Source organism: Leptidea sinapis, chromosome 42 (assembly GCF_905404315.1).
Source record: "Leptidea sinapis chromosome 42, ilLepSina1.1, whole genome shotgun sequence".
NCBI classification, from domain to species: domain Eukaryota; kingdom Metazoa; phylum Arthropoda; class Insecta; order Lepidoptera; family Pieridae; genus Leptidea; species Leptidea sinapis.
In genome coordinates this window covers 1,967,730-1,984,933 of record NC_066306.1, presented here as the reverse complement: position 1 = coordinate 1,984,933, position 17,204 = coordinate 1,967,730, and the positions used below count along the sequence as shown (strand labels likewise).

The 17,204-nt window shown below is 32.7% G+C and overlaps 1 protein-coding gene across 1 annotated transcript in view; it reads right to left on the bottom strand.

Moving 5' to 3' along the window:
* Window positions 1-10,089, bottom strand: part of LOC126976742 (protein timeless homolog) — a 62,537-nt gene extending 52,448 nt beyond the window's left edge. The window contains exons 1-11 of the mRNA XM_050825300.1: window positions 9,686-10,089; window positions 9,304-9,487; window positions 8,686-8,820; window positions 7,608-7,864; window positions 6,911-7,108; window positions 5,298-5,480; window positions 4,437-4,724; window positions 4,194-4,315; window positions 2,431-2,587; window positions 1,830-1,910; window positions 372-481 (exon numbers count right to left, since the gene is read on the bottom strand). Coding sequence (XP_050681257.1) covers window positions 372-481; window positions 1,830-1,910; window positions 2,431-2,587; window positions 4,194-4,315; window positions 4,437-4,724; window positions 5,298-5,480; window positions 6,911-7,108; window positions 7,608-7,864; window positions 8,686-8,820; window positions 9,304-9,487; window positions 9,686-9,939 — 1,969 coding nt within the window. The 5' untranslated portion in view covers window positions 9,940-10,089. The remainder of the gene's footprint in view (window positions 1-371; window positions 482-1,829; window positions 1,911-2,430; window positions 2,588-4,193; window positions 4,316-4,436; window positions 4,725-5,297; window positions 5,481-6,910; window positions 7,109-7,607; window positions 7,865-8,685; window positions 8,821-9,303; window positions 9,488-9,685) is intronic.
* Window positions 10,090-17,204: the final 7,115 nt, after the last annotated feature.

The window sequence follows — 17,204 nt, the reverse complement described above, 5'->3', positions numbered from 1 at the left end:
TTAAGACCTTTCCAGATTTCGTTTTCAGGGGGACTGTAGATGAGTCAAGATATTATTTGCGTAAGTTTAGTGCCATTTAATACCTCGGAGGTGGTATTTGCTGTATACAGATGGTTTTTGGCAAAATTTTACTGACAGTGTCCTCTTCCTTTTTTGGTATGTGTATCTGTGGGTTTTAATTTAGAGATTATTGGTTCCCAGGTGTTAGATAATTTTAGACCGTCTTCTCTTTTGAAATTTGGGTGTTTTTTAATTTCAATGGCTTAAATGCATAAAAATAATTAAATGCATCTATCTATATTCAACATTCTCTAATTTTAAATAGTGGCAACCCTATAAATTGTAACCTTAAGTGCAGCAACGTTAGTTACCTGTAAGTTCAACTCCAAGGTCTGTGTTGTAAATAGTTTCCAACATTTCCAGCTCTTCGTGTTCCTGAATACCATCAGTACCAAATATGCCTTCTTCCGGCCACACCTCCCTATATATTAATAGTATTTATCAGGATTATAAGATCTTTTAAGTTTTCATACTCGAGAGAGATACGACATATGGAAACTTTTGTAGTAGTGAACGCATAAACATGTTCGTACTTGGGATTGAGCTAGACGAAAATTTCCAAAGGAGAGCAAAGGACATTCACGATTTCATACATCATTTTGATCCAATTATTGGCACAACTATTAAGAAGCGCTTATTTACAATATAATATTTTTTTAAAGTAAAACTTCTTTACGCACGCTTGACTTGGGGAGCTGGTGAATGCGTGACGAGAGCGTTACGAAAAGTGTGATCAGGTGAGGATCGAACGGAAGTTGAGAGGGAGATATATATAAGTGAAGATAAAACAGAGAGTACGTTTCCAATACGTTTAAGTTTAACTTCAATCGTGCGTAAAGATTTACACGCACACACTTGTTTTTAATGACACTAATCCTAATTAAAACTTATTGAAAATTTTTTTCTACATTTTAGTTTGGTTTTCTATTACGAAATTTTTGATTTCATTGTTAACAACTTTTTTTAGATTAGTCTTAAAATAGTGATAATTTGTATCAACAAAGAAAGTGTGCAAAGTTTCACGTAAATCTTAAAATTACGTTTGAAGATTCCATTACATAGATAGATAGCAAGTTAATGATAGCGTGTTTAAAATTGAGTATTTGATTTCGCCTCACTACTTAAGATCCAATCCTAAACTTATAGTGTTTTTTAACTAGGACAGTATGGGGAAATCTATCCATAAGACAGTCACAGAAACTGTCTTATAGGAACCATTTTCTCCTTTTTATTAAAACAATCTTGGCATAGTTATTTTTTTGGTCAAGCTCGAGCTGTCCATAAAAATGAGTAATTTTGATGAAAATTTTTAAATACGGATCGACAGTTTCATGTGAGGATTATTGTATTAAATGGGAAGAAAAAAACTGTGCCGCAGATGTTGGTCAAATTTAATAAAATGTTTACGCAGGTTCTAAAAGCTAGCTCCTACAAAGTACCTGTCTGAATCGCAGTATATACTTAAAATAATTGTGTGTTACATATTTAAATATTAAATTCTATTTGCACTTATGATGTTGTATACATAATATGATATAATTCGTGAGTTTTTTATTCGTTGGGAGCACCTAAGTTGCGAAACCAAATAAGCAACCCGATATTAATCAGCCTCGTTTGCAAATAGCAGTTACATTATACTCTGAATAGTAACGCATCAAAATACGATCTAAGGCGTAGCGTGACGCATTGTGAACCCAATCAGATCACAACAAATATGTCACGAGCTGCAGTTTTTTTATTTAATATTACTAAAAAAATATTTAACTAACCTGGCAGCTCTAAATGTTCCCACAGCTTCTTCATACTGACCCTCTCGCATTCGTTTCTGGATTTTCTTCATACAGTCCTCCCTTAATAAAAAAAAATAATACTTATTAACTAAATCAAATTATCATTAACTTGTAAAACTCAAGTTTTTAGAGAAATACATCAAGAGTCCGTGACTTCTCAAAAAAATAACATTTTTTATGAGATAGTGACAAAACTAGACCACATGGTAAGTTAAACACCCTGCCAATTACAGATCCCCTTCGGGTTCTTCATTCTGAGAAGAAAAAAGGAAAATAATGAGCGGCATCGCAAATGCCCACGTAACTGAGACAAAAGATGTTAACATTACGCCTTAGGCTTCTAACCGAAAGAACGGCAGAAAAAGGCGCCGCTGTGGTATCCACCTTTTTTTATATATAATAGTGGGTGACCGGGAAGAAGCTCAAGTGATGGAGTGGTGAGGCAACCACCCATGGACATCCGTTACAACAGTTGTCAAGAGATGCACTGCCGGCCTTTATGGTGGGTAATTTATTTTTACCTAGCCGGTATTAAATATTATACTAATATAAAAAATAGTTAATGTTTTGCTCGACATACTTTTGTTGATCTATCGGAACATCGGAAGCGGCGTCAAACGGCGGAAGGCAATCTTCAATCTGTGACGTCAGCACTACCGCTATCTGCTCCCTCGCTACCTCCCACGGTGTATCAGTCTTCGGTGCCTGTGCCTGAGCCTTTGTACGCGGCTTTTGTTCTAGAAATTTCTGCTGCTTAGCATATTATCTTCGGTTATTAGCTACAGTTGTATTGTTAGTACCTTTGCAAGACTTTGGAGCGAATAGTAGGTAACGGTAACGGATTTTTTATACTTACCTACACAATTATGATAACTAATGTTGAATCAGCCTATACATTGTAATTTATCTACTTCATTGAGACATTTAACAATATGTGTCTTAAAGGTATTCATTATTTATTAGTTTATTCAGCACTTAGGTATTTACTTACACTTGTAATTGTAAGCTTCGTTAACAAAAAAATATAAAAATTGTATACAAATTTAAATCTAAGTTAAATAACTTATTATGTTATTGTGACAGTATGTTTACTCTGTTCTTTGCGTTTGGCTAAACAAGCACGCGTTTTTGTGATTCAGGATATAATAATAATAACAATTTACTTCAGACATACATCCCATAGTTCAACAACAAATACAATATAAAGAGAATAGAAAAAATAATTTTTATAAGTAAAATAAATACAAGTACATTTGTACATGTTGTATTATAACCTATGTACTATATAACAGTATATTACAAATACTATACTATTATTTGCGGTTATTTATTCGGAGAGGGTATTTAGTTACCCGACGAGCGAATGCGTAACCAAAAGAAGGAAATCCTGGATGGAATGGTCGAAAAAATATCGTTCACACCTTCCGATGCAAACATGCTCGAAGCACTATTGTACCTTGGCAGTTCCATTAGAATGCGGTATGCATCATTATACTGCACCCTAATGGTTCTATGTGCTTTGTGCTGAAATGTGTCCACAGTTGACATGTGTAAATATTTAATAGGAGTCTATACATTTGGATTTGACAAAAAAAAGGGTTATACCTCCTAACCGGTACATATTACATACATCTCAAAGCTCGCTGCGTACCTCTGTCTGGTACTCACAGTTTGTAAGCAATTATCTTTGAGCATTTCGCATTCAACGTGCAATCTTTTGACAAGCCGACTGGAAAATGTATCCACTTGAGCCGTTCATTATATGAGCTGTCTACGGCTAACACAGAACTGAACTTATTACGCTGAACATAATAGTTCTTGTTAAAACTTAAGCTTTTGAATTATCACATATTAAAAATACAATAATTTTTAAATATGATGCAAATGCGCGTATATGTGCAATTATATTTCACCAACAATTATTGAAACTAACACTAAATATTGCGAAAATTATGCATGAAGAAATGTTAACAAATATTAAAATAAAGTTATTTGACTATTAATTTTTATTATTACTATCATAGTTAGCATGATACTTTTCTAGTAGATAGTTACACTCTATAGAACTCGAATAAATAAAAATTTGAGGTTTGAATGATATTTTTTCACTAAAAAATAACAACAAATGTTTAATAACGCCTTATAATTCTTATTAATATTGATATTATTAAGTTAAAAATAAATTGTTATCAAAATACTAAATTGTATAGTAGATATATTCTCTTTATTATCAGAGGGTACATAAGAATCTATATTGTATAAATTCAAAAGTACAAGACCTAGTGTAGGTCCTTGGGGTACACTGAAATTTGTGATCAATATCTAATCGCTAAATATACTTACTTCTTGGCTTGCTAGGCTTCTTTCGAACTTTTTTTTGAACAACCAACCCAGTTTTCTTGCAATAATGTTCTAACATTTTTAAAAACAAATGGACGGTTTCAACAAGATCCACTAAATATGACCTAAAAACAAAAATAATCTTGTGAAATTCACTAGTTTTTACGAAATTTTATAGCAATTATTATAAGGATTAATAATATATTAAAAACATTTGTATGAGAACTTTAATAAAATCGAACATACCTTGGCATTTTGTTTTCATCATAATTCAAAATTATTGATAATATGAACTCTCTATACTCCAGCACATAGAATATATTACTTTTGATAACTTTAGCCGACTCCTTAACACTTACATCCTCTGCTGTATCCATGGCTAAAAGAGTGTACAGCAACTCTTTATAAGATCTGAGAGCTAGATGTAACCTTCGAACCCAGCTGGAGAATTTCTTTTTCTCAACACGTATCATGTCGTAGTATTTCTCCATTTGCTGTTGCACGTAATGAAACATAGGTACAGACATTGTTTCACTAAAAAAGGGGACATAAAATAAAACTTCATAAATCTAATGAGACTAACAATTTTTCAAAATTTCAGTTCATATTCTCTTTTAAGAGTAGTTAATGTGGACGTAATTAAGATTTATTAGTGGAAGGATTACTTAAAGACACATCTACCTCCACTTTTCTTATTATTTCACAGGAATCAATTAATGTTTATACCTTACACGATTATTTTATCGACGAAAAAAACGAGGAAGCAGTATTGCCAATATCTCGCGCCCACTCACACAAACGTGGGCTGGGACTGGGGACATGGGATTACAGAAAAACGGATAGTTACATGTATATGACATAAAACATTATATTAACTGTAATAAGAAGGCATTTCATTAATTTATATTTTGATATATTAATTTCTACAAGAAAATACAATAAACTGTGAATAAATACTTCATCATGCTTGTGAGTATTAAAAATCACATACTATAAACACTCATTTGGTTGGTTCGTTAAAATACTATTCACATAAATGTCTAGAACAGTGCATTTTCTCACACATATTGAGAAATTTATAGAATATTATAACAAGATATTACTTACCTAACCAGAGCAACATTAAATTTATGCCCTCTATTAAATTCCATAAAGAACTTAACTGCCCATAAATAATATGACTCATCGTTTTGTTGTGCTATCGACCTCACTAAGACATCCTTTACATAATGCATCAATGGATTGTACGCACTATTGAGAAATTCTATACAGAACTCTTTCAGGAATAGCCTGTACATAAAAAATATTAGGCATTAAATAAAATTCAAATCTGGCTAAAAATACTGTTGGAAACTACATAAGATCCTGATCAGCTTCATATTAAAAAAATATGTGTGTAACAGTACACAGGTAAAAAGGGAAACCTCTATATGAAGTATCATTTTTCTACTATTTACAACGTCACAGAAACTGGGCACATACAAAAAATATTAAAATCACGTGTTCGATTTATCAAACGAAATTATAATCACTCTCGCTTTTACTATAAATTCACTTGAATTTGAATAAGTTTTTTTATTTTATCACTTTCAAACGAATATAAATTATTCTTTACGTCACTATACTGAACTTTGATAAAAAAACAACATGGCGCGTAACCGAAAATCGTGACGACATTCCTATAAAATTTCTCTTATACGTCGATAAAGAAGTTTCTTTCACTTCAAAAAACAACATGGCGCGTAACCGAAAATCGTTACGACATTCCTATAATATTTCTCTTATACGTCGATTTAGAAGTTTCTTTTACTTCAAAAAAAACATGGCGCGTAACCGAAAATCGTGATGATATTGCTATAATATTTCTCTCATATGTCGATAAGTTTCACTTCAAATTTTTTTTAATAATAATATCATTTAATGGCAAAGTTCGTAAAACAGATACATAGCCAATAAGCGATAAATCTTAAATAAATTTCGCTACGGTTTTTATTAAAAAATAAATTGTGTCCACTCGGCGCGGTGTATGTACGAAGCGATCATAGCGTTGCCGCTCCGTGGACAGACTTTCATAGCTTAATATTAGGTTAGGCTTAGGTAGGGTAAGAAGGATATTGTTTACAATTTTGTAGGTTTTATTTTAACGCGGAACCCTGATTTTTTTTTTTAAATAAATGTTAATACAGGCAAAACATGCTATTTGGCAGTAAATCCCGCCAAAATTAGCCCAGCCGTTTCGAATATTTTCCGGCAGAAATGAGAAAAAAATAACATTGAAATAGTCAACCATATCCGATTCAATGATAGGTTGCCTTGTAAGTGGAATAAGTCTATGTTATTGCGGGCGGCAGCTCATTCAAACAATTTTAACAAAAATCAGTTATTGGATTTAGCATTTTTGATTGGGGCAAAAACTTAAAACTGGATAAGCTGTTGCAAAATTACACAAGAGATTCTCAGAAACAATTGTTTGTTAAGTTATTCTTCAATACAAATAAATTGAATGATGTTTTAAAGTACTTTGTATACAAATGCTCATTACAACAATTCTTACTAAGGTCTAATTTATGACGATACCATCTATAACCATCTTTACAGTATATATAGCTCATTCAGGCCCATCAGGAAATCCAGTATTTTATTGTAATATGGAATAAAACTTAACATCTCAAAATAATAATGACAATATAATATGAATCATTGAAATTTTAAATCCTTACCTTACAGCAAATGGTGATCTCCGTTCCATAGCACCACTTTCAGTCGGCCTTCTATTTTTGGGTTTCACTAATTTCGATTTTTTACTACCATTAAAGTCTAGGTTAGATATTGTGTTTAGAGGTTTTAAGCAAATAAGCTCATTTTCAGATATTGACTTCATATTCTGTATAACATAAGTACCCCCAAATCTTGAGTGCCTGTAGGAAAATATAGTGCTGCATTTCAAATACTTAACTAAACTAAACTAAATATTTTGATAGTAATTTATATCCTTAATTTTTATGTAATTAAACGAAACGTTATACATCCATATAAACCAATCATAAGCAAAATGTCTATAAGATACACCCGGCAAAGAACATAGTATTCCAAATTAATCAACAGATGGAGATGGACGGAAGTTGTAGTGTGGAGAAATGGTCCAAGCAGGTGACTCTTTGATACCTTAGGGCAGGCAAACAGTGAGTTGGACTAAAGTTGCTCAAGACCTATACTACTGAAGAGATTTGGAAGGACTTTGCCAGAATTGCTATTGGACTCTCTTTAAAATCAGCGATATTATATGAATTAAATTTTATATTTTCAATTTGATTGGAACTTCAGTAAAAAAAAGAGATAAAAAATCATAAAGTTTAATTTTATTTATTTCATTATGTTAAGAACCAACAAAAAAATGGCACAAATAAATTTTCTTACCTAGTTGATGAATACTGTCTTATCTTATTTACTCTATCCTTTGTCTCAGACATCCTAATTGTTAACAGCTCTTGTTCATCTCTCAATTTTTCTTCAACACTTCTCTGCAATGCTGCATCAGCTAAGTTTGTTGGATTCTGTTCTCTGAGTAAATGTGTTATAATCTCCAATATATGCATGAAATATTGTTTTTCATTTTCTGATGACATGTATAATATTACATCAAGTATTCCTGATTGATTTAAGGCCCACAGAACCTAAAAATAAAAGAATATTAATTGTTTAATTCTTATTCATACATTACTGTTATCAATTTTTCATTGTTTGTCAATATTTGGTTGTACTCTTAACAGATAATTAAACTTGTTACTACAGAACAATATGGAGAAGTAGAGTAAAACTATGGAATAAAAACTGGGTGTCTTGAGACTAAGGATGTGCAAAATATTTCACTGAAAAGAAAAGATACATATCTTTTCACTATAAAGATATATATCTCAGAGACACATACTATGGAGTAACTGAACTGTTTAATTCATAGAGCCAAAAGAGTTTAGAGCTGATTGTAATGGTATGTGTTGGTTGAGAGCGAAATATATAAATGATCAACCACCAACCAATGTCAAAGAACATGCATGGGCCGAATCACATTAGACATTGATGATTGAAATACCTTAATAAATGAAAAACAGTAACTACTAATAATTACAAAATTTAGGGAAATTGGATACTCAAACCACTTATACAAAGACTTTATTCTGCTACTTATTTGATTCCCGTTCACTTTTTACACACACACAATTAGAATGACCATCTCTCTCTTTCACAATGGAGTGACTTGACACATCTCTTTACTTATCTAGTCTGTGCTGGTTTGAGTTCATCCAAATTAATCTTATGATTAGGATAAAATAAAAGAACTTAATGAGATTATCAAAAGAAGCCAGAATTAGAAAATATTATGAGATGATTTTTTTTAACATATTCATGCATACAAACTGAGATTTACATATTTAAGAGAATTGAAAAATATGTCAGGTTCTCTACAGATATTTAAGTATGCCGAACACTATTTTACCTGATCATGAATACTAGCATCATTTTCTGGTCTCCTTTCTTTGTCCAAATCAGCAGGAACATGCAAGACATTTCTAATCAATATCAGTATTCTTTCTATGATCAGTCCTGTATCTTCATCTCGTTCTGACCAATCCTATAGAAAAAGAACGAATATTTTATCGTTATACAGAATCTTATTATACAATTCACCTTATTTATTATAAGTTGGTTGGAGATTGCATATTATGTGAGTAGTTTTATAATTTTTATTTACCAGTTAATTTAGTAATAGTCATACAAACATACTTACCAATAGGTCTACCTTTTGGTTAGTACTTCCTACCACACTCTAGTGTGCACTCGTTGTGTATGGTGTTGAAAACAGTTAATGGAGGTAAGTAAAAATCATTTCAAAATAGTTTTTCCTGTATAAAAAACCTATATTATGAACTACATTAACCAATAACTATAAAAGTTTTAGTTATAGGTAGAAGAAAACCAAATGAAAAGTACTAATATGTAACTACTTAAATGTTAACTAGTTAGTTTTTTTAGTTTTCAAGTTGGTTGATAACATGTTTATATAATATATAAATACTTACATCTAATAAATTAAAATAAAATAGTATGTACTAACAATTTCCAAAACCTTGGTTAATTTCTTGGCAAATACTTGCCAAGTATCCACCTTTGTGAACGACTCTTCTTTGTAGGACTGCAGATGTGACAGAACATGCAAGTAGTTGTGACGAGCTGACCTATCAGTGGGCACTTCTTCTCTATATAGCAAAAGTGCTGGAGTTGTTAAGTTCACTATTAACCTAAAATAGAATAAGTAGTTTTGTTTAATATGTTACATATTATAATAACTCAGGAGTGATTGACACAAGATTAAACATTAATTATTAACACAAAATGATTCATGATTGACACCACATCACTAGGTATATTTTTTTAGTGATTAGATACATGATTCTTTAATTATTAATGCTGTATACTAAATACATTTTTTTATTCACCTAAGGGTAACATCAAAAAGTTCACTATTTTCCCAATGATCTACAAGCATGGGTATCAAATCAGATTGTAACACTTTTGTCTGTCCTAAATGTCTACGGATTTCATGTTCCTCTCCATCTCGACGTAAATATCTAATTAAATCTTTTACTGTGTTGAGAGAAAATTCATCTATCATGTATTTTCCACTTTTTTTATTAAGAGTACCCAAAGCATTGCAAGTTGCAGAAAGTTCAGCGGACAGCAGAGAACTCATTATTTACACTTTTTCTGACAACCAAGTACAGCTGAAGGTAAGCTATAATAAATAAGATATTAAATCACTGATATTTAACACTTTATTTCCTAGAAAATTATATCTGAACACTTTCAAAAGTTTTGTTTTGAATGAATTTCTAGTTGGAACTTCGAAACGATCAACATTGTATTTGACAATCTGTCATAAACATTTGACGTAGAAAAGCCCGCGAAAACCTTACCACAGAAGATAAGTTTTTGTCCATGTAACTTAATGATTGACGTTATCGTCGAAAGACTCCACCCGATTTCAATTTTTTACGATCATAACTGGACGTAGTTCCTGAAAAACGTTCCAAGCCACAAATATCACATTTTAAGGGATTCGTGATTAAAGTTTAATAAATATTAGCGTATTCCATACATGTGGGTTGGGCTACTATGTCATGATGTCATTAAAGAGTACAGTAGGGCTGCCATTTTACATTTCATCAGTCCGTTAATATGAATAACGTGACCAGTTTTGTGTTCTTAACTCAATTTCGACATGATTGTTGAAAACGATCCAAATCGTTTTCTGGAATTACGTCCAACTTTAAAACAGAATAATTTCAAGATAACCACAGACTAAATATATTATATCAAATAGCTATCACAGAGAAAAGACCACAAAATATTATGTATGCAACAACTTACTTACTTACTTATCACGTAGGTAAATAAAGGGCCGCAAAATAAGTCCAAAAACAGTTTCTGGCTAATCAGACGTTTAACAGACGAAAACCGAAAGGCAATGTATAACAATAAGTCATATTAACAAAGTATGAATCTCGAGAAATTACATTGTATTTGGCATTAACTACATTATTATGCCTAGCTTTCGGTGACCGCCTCCTATCTGCGTGTTATCTACAACTAGAAAATCTGGGCCTGTATATAAAATATAAATACAAAAAAATCTTAAACATAATTATAGAATTATAAAAATTGTGAAATAATTTAAATTGGTAACATGTAGGTATATTTATGGTAATGTTACTAGTTAATTCGATTATTACTTCTCAAAACTTTGAAATTAAATAAAAAAATTAAAAAAAAATAAAGGTATTTATTTCAGGCATAATAAAACCCATAGTTACAAAAAATTTTGGACACTGTAAAGGGGTACCAAGTTAAAAGTAAAATTAGACTAACTAAAACTATATAAATATTGCACAAATTTGTGCAGTCATTTTTTGTTATTGTCCATGTGAACAGAGATCCAGCGCTTAAACACTGGATTCCTGATGTCGTCAGAGACAGCCACGAGTATTTTGTTGTCGGAACGTTGCAGTCTCTGCCAGAAAGAGGCAACGCGAGACCGAATTATGGCGAAAAAGTCGGGGACCCCAGCGTCTGCGAACATGCCCGACGCGCTGCAGCACCGCGGGAGCCGCATAAGAGCCCGGAACGCATCATTGTACTGGACTCTTATTCTGCTCATAGGTTTCTGAGAAAACGTTACCCACAGCTGTCAGGTGTACATGCCTAAGCAGTATGCCTTGAATAATGTGGTTATTACATCCTTGCTGCATTTTGCAAATCGTCGAGCGAGCATGTTGCCTCTGACTGCAAGGGCCCTCCGCTCGCGCTCAATGTCATCATCGTCATAAAACCGTTCCGTCAACAAATGTCCTAGGTACCTGAACTGCTTAACTACACCAACCACCGTGCCGTACAAAAACACACTCGGCACTCTCTCCGGAGGCTGTCTTGCCTTAAACACCATCATTTCAGTTTTAGAAACGTTGTATTTCAGTCCGTGCGCATTTCCATAATGCTCACAGACCGAAAGCAGCATCCTCAACCCCTTGATCTAGGGGCTGAAGAGCGCCATGTCATCCGCAACGTTCCCTATATGGCAGCCGATCTTGGTGCTCCTCAGCTCCTCAATCAGCCCATTGACATAGAGATTAAACAGATCCGGAGAGGTCACCCCCCCCTGACGAACTCAACACTCTAGCCTATAATTGCTAGAAGTTGCGTCGCCCCATTTTACACAGCTCGTTTGGTTTCCGTACCAGAATCTCAGCAGCTCGACCACTTGTGTGGGTACTTGTGATGCTAATAGCTTGGCCCAAAGGATATTGTAGTTGACCAAGTCAAATGCGCGGCTTAGGTCTAAGAAGCACGCATAGACAGTAGTATTTCTGGACGTGTAGTAACTAACAGTTCTCTTTCAACTAAATATAGCGGCATCTGTCGAGAGTCTGGGACGGAAACCAAACTGCGCGTCATCAATTTTGACAAGACGTTCTAGAATTTTGCCCAGTATCGTACCCAATGAGATAGGTCGATAATTAGAGGCAGAACTTAGATCAGCCGTTTTTTTCTTCACGTTCGGAACTACAATTATGTGCATCATGGCCTCAGGCAAATAACTATTTTTAATGCAATGGTTAAAGAGACACTGTAATATTAAACATTGATTTGATATGTAATAAAAATTTTGACCCTATTTAAACAAGTTTACTAAATATATTATTCGCTAAAAAAACAATTGCCAAAGGCCAAATAACAAGAAAAATAAAAAATCAAAGTTTTCTAATAAATTTTCCAAAAATAAATATCAGCTCGCATCATCGAAATAATAGTGTATGTATATTATTACGATAAATGCGTAACCTGGTTATCTTGTATAATTAGAAATGCAAAAAAATATAAAAAAACAATGTTAATTTTGTGTTAAAAAAGACAAGATCTTCAAACTAAAATTACTTTTTTACTTACAGCTGTGAAAATATCGAAAAAAATGAGCTTAGAACTAACCTCTATTTTGAGCAATTCACGCACTAAGTGTCATACAAATCGCGAGTTTAAGGCGTAGCTTATCATGCACACTAGAGTATTATTCCTTCCCTGTTTTTATCGGTTGTATAACAGCAAGAGACTCTATCTAGACTTAAAACATTTTTATCAATATAGTTTCTAAGTAATATTACCATTTCATTTGTAATTTTATTCTTTTTTTCTTCAAATTTTAATTTATAATAATATTCTCGTCGACAACAATGTTAATAAATCTATTTTAGCTGATTATATACTAGAAAGCAATTTGGGTAGGTACCTAAATGCTCTCATAAAAAAAACATGTTCTTATGGATAAAATTTAGTTTCATAGATCACAATTATAATACTTACATAATTCATTAGATAAATTGGGCGCACTAACCACTTGTGTCAGGCCATATTATTATGCTGCGAAGTCGTGAAAGATCTTCCCACATGATCGGTGGTACGTGAGCTAGCTATTCGGCGAAGTGGGCGTTAAAATCGCCAACTATTCCGATCTCTTCGATGGGGATCTGCTCCAACACGGAATCTGTTGCCATTTTGATGTGCCCTAGGAACCGGTCAGTCTCTGCGTTACCGTTATGGGACCTATACAGAAGATTAGGTACCTGTTAAAAGTTTGTAGTACCGATTTGCTATCAGTGAATATTCTCCTAAAAAATATGATGAAGATTGAACTTTATTGAAAATATGTTCAGCCCCACCATTAACAGTTGAGTCAATGTCTACCAAGTAATAAATCTTTGCTTTGATTATATCATTAATATCAGTAGGTAAAACTGCAATTAGGTAGATCTAAACCATGTCTGATCGCGATTAGATCTAAACACTAAAAAACAGCATTCTTTTTCCTTGACTGAAAGCATTTTTTAGGCAAAATAAATTTATAAAATGTACTATGTAGCTAAGTGCACACTCAAAATTATAGTAAGTTTCTTATGTTTAAGATTTTACATTCACCATTTTTATCCGAATTAAGGACTGTAAAGCCTTAGGTAATCAAGTGCAATGACAATTGATAAGATTGGCTTCGTAACGATCTTTTTTCATGTTCATGGATCTATTTTAAAAATTTAGTCTTGCAAACACTGTCTTAACTACTCAATGAGAAATATTTAACAAATTAACGCTTACAAACGAATAATAAAAGAATAAATAGAGCAATATATTGGTAAACCTCAACACGACCAGCAAATATACCTAGTCTAAAAGTTTTATTCGGAACGATAATACGTGCACAGCCGTTTAATTGACGCCGTAACAGGCTTTAGCCGCGTTCGCATTGATCTCAGTACGGGAATACAATGGAGTGTAGTGTCGCACTCTATGTGGATTAAATGTCGATAAAATGTTTTCTTGTTATTATTTCAATCCCTTTTTTCATATTTTATCTTATTGATTTTTATTCTCAATTTACAAGTTAACACATATTACTATTTTACTCATGTTTTTTTTGAAGTTATACTCCTTTTGTCGCGTTAGGAAAAATATCAGAGTGAAGTTTTACGATGCGTTCGCACATCGTCACGCAAATTCGACACCTTGACGTTAGCTGGTTAATTAGACCATTTGTATCATACTTCAGCTACCAAACCTCTTGTAGATGACTCATAGAAATAGATGTAGAAATATATTCATTTACCATAGCGAGTGACAATAACATAAAATATTGAAACAACACTTGGTAAGCTTCATGAAGCTACTTCAGTTCGTAAAGGGGCTTTGACATGGGGAGAAGAACTGATAAGAAACTCCCAGCCCATCTTTTAAATCATATGACAATTTAGCTAATTAATAATAATTTATGTCTACTGAACCACAACCACTGGACGAGAAGTTTTTTCTCTCTTATTGTATAAAAATAAGTTAATGATATTTAATTACACAGTATTTAACTAAATAATGCGATATAATAATATATTCATTGGTTGTATATAATACCTTCTTTATTACTATATTGTTATTTGTACAAACGTAAAATAGCACGTGGAATATTTTTTTATGGATTTTTGTTTTATTACGCCAAAGAAGATCTAATGTTCTCTAAATAATGCTAAGAATGGAAATTATAGCATCAAGGTCATATGAAAAGAAAGATAAGTCTTCTGATAGAAAATATTTATCGCTGCCACTCATGTTCTTCAAAATTGATAATGGCAGTAGAAAACACAATGAAGCCATGTCTCCAATCGCAAAGCGATCGAGCCTCACGTTTATAGAGCGCTAGATTGTGTGCCGGCTGGCAGTGTTATTGCTCTGTTGATGATCCCTGTGCCTTAAGAGCTATTTTGACTTCGTTTTCCATACAATTGCGGTATTGTCGAAGAGCGGTTGTGCGACATAAGACATTTCTTTCAACGTGCAAACTTTAGTCTTTATTTTAAACCATTCACGAACCTCACTCCAGAGAGATTTTGATAGAAGATACCTTCATAAATTTTATGATACATAACAATTTTTTTTTATTAAAACATAAATAGGATACAGTATTATTAATTGTACATAGTCTCCCTTCTCTTAATGTTTTGAGGGAATCGATATCGATAGTGCGTACGTAGCACATCACCAGTCTCATTTGATCTGGCTGGGAGCCAGTTGGAAGTCAGGATAGGTACGTCCTGGCGTGGTACCAATAGCCAGCATTATTTCGCTCCAATAACGACGTTGCTTTTACCTTTATATCTAATGATAAATAATTTGGAGTGCTTATGAACAGCGTCGTGTTTTTTATGTCGACCACTAAACTGAAATAGAAAGTTCCTAATTGGATGAACATGTTTGCTTTTATGTATGTTCATCGATTACTGGAAAGACTTAAGAACGATTAAAATGATTCGAAGATCATTCTATCAGGTCTCTATATTTTTTTAATTGGTTTAGTAATTTTCATTTTCATCGTAAAAAATGTCAATTTTTTATCTAAAAAATGTGATCTTAATTATAGAAAAAATAAAATAGTTAATGGGTGCCTAGCAGTGTAATTATCGGTAATAATAAATATAAATAATAATCGGTAAATTAATTCGAAATTAATTAATGATTTCCGGGATCTATGAAAGGCGAAAATGCATTTTTAATATCCAATTAGCCACCCCTACTGTCAATATAATGGCCGTTGTATGTTTAAATGCTCGAGCCTTTCAATTCTGCTCTTTAATTATTTAAAGGATTTACTTTACTGCGCCTATTTTCACTATGTACATTATATTATGTAAATATTTAAAGGCTTTATATTTTTACATAAGTAACGTTTTTGGGGTTATACTGGGTGGATGGATCTCCAGAGGCATCGTGGCATCCTCAGGACATGTTGACTCGCCAAAATCTGGCACGAGACTCAAATCTCGGTTTGATTCGAAACACGTGTCGAATTGTTTAAATGACAAAAATTGGCGGAATTAATACTAAAGAAAGCTCAAAACATTTGGATAATTATGGATTTCCGCAAAGTAACGCCTAATTCAATAAATTTTCTTATGTATATTGTATTAGATATATCGTTGTATTGTACCTATAGTACAGGCCATGCCTAGTTTGGAGCAAGATAAATTGTGTAAGAGTGTGTTTATTATTACGGCTGAAAAAGGCTTCGCTCTGATGCCCAACTAGCCGGTATACATGGATGTCGACTTTTTGTTATACTTAGCCAGTATATCGCCTTAAGAAACTGCTAAATGACACATTTTTTAGATGCGTGTGAATAAGCAAGCTACTCAACCACCTTTTGTGATTGTAAAAAATATTTAAGTACATACATGTAAGAAAGTCACTATTTTATTACTATTACTAACAGACCCAACAGACGCTGTTTTGTCAATAGAAAAAAAAGTATATCTTTTTTTTCAGTATTCGGAAATAATATAGTCTAAAGTCATCAGAAAAGTGTGAAATGAAAGTTAATGAGTTGAAAATAAAACCAAAATGTATTTCTGAATGATTTTATAATTAACCTCCTACGAGAAGCAAGCTATCCATTGGTGAAGTCAATATGAACATCTATGCAGTAGTTTTTGAGTTTATCGCGAACAGACAGACAGACAGACGCGGCTGAGGACTTTGTACAATATGTAGTGATAATATGTAATTAATAAATTATTAATTAACTGGCAAATCCAGCTTAATTATATAAATGTAACTGTCCTGGCCACTTATTTTTTTTTAATCTTATTTACAGCCCGGTTACATTATCTCTGGATCTGACATCGATGACGTCACATCGTCGCTTTGTTACGGTGTGCAAAACAAGCATCGCTAGGATATTATTATAAATAAATAAACAACGATTTATTATCATTATTATAGATTGATGTAAAGGTGCTGTGTTGTGATGCTGATTATTATTATTATTAAGTAAAAAAAGTAGGTATTTACTTTTCTGGCAGTACTTTTAAAGCGACACAGAAAAACAGAAACTACGGGACTATTTACAACAGAAGTCAAAACGTAACAATG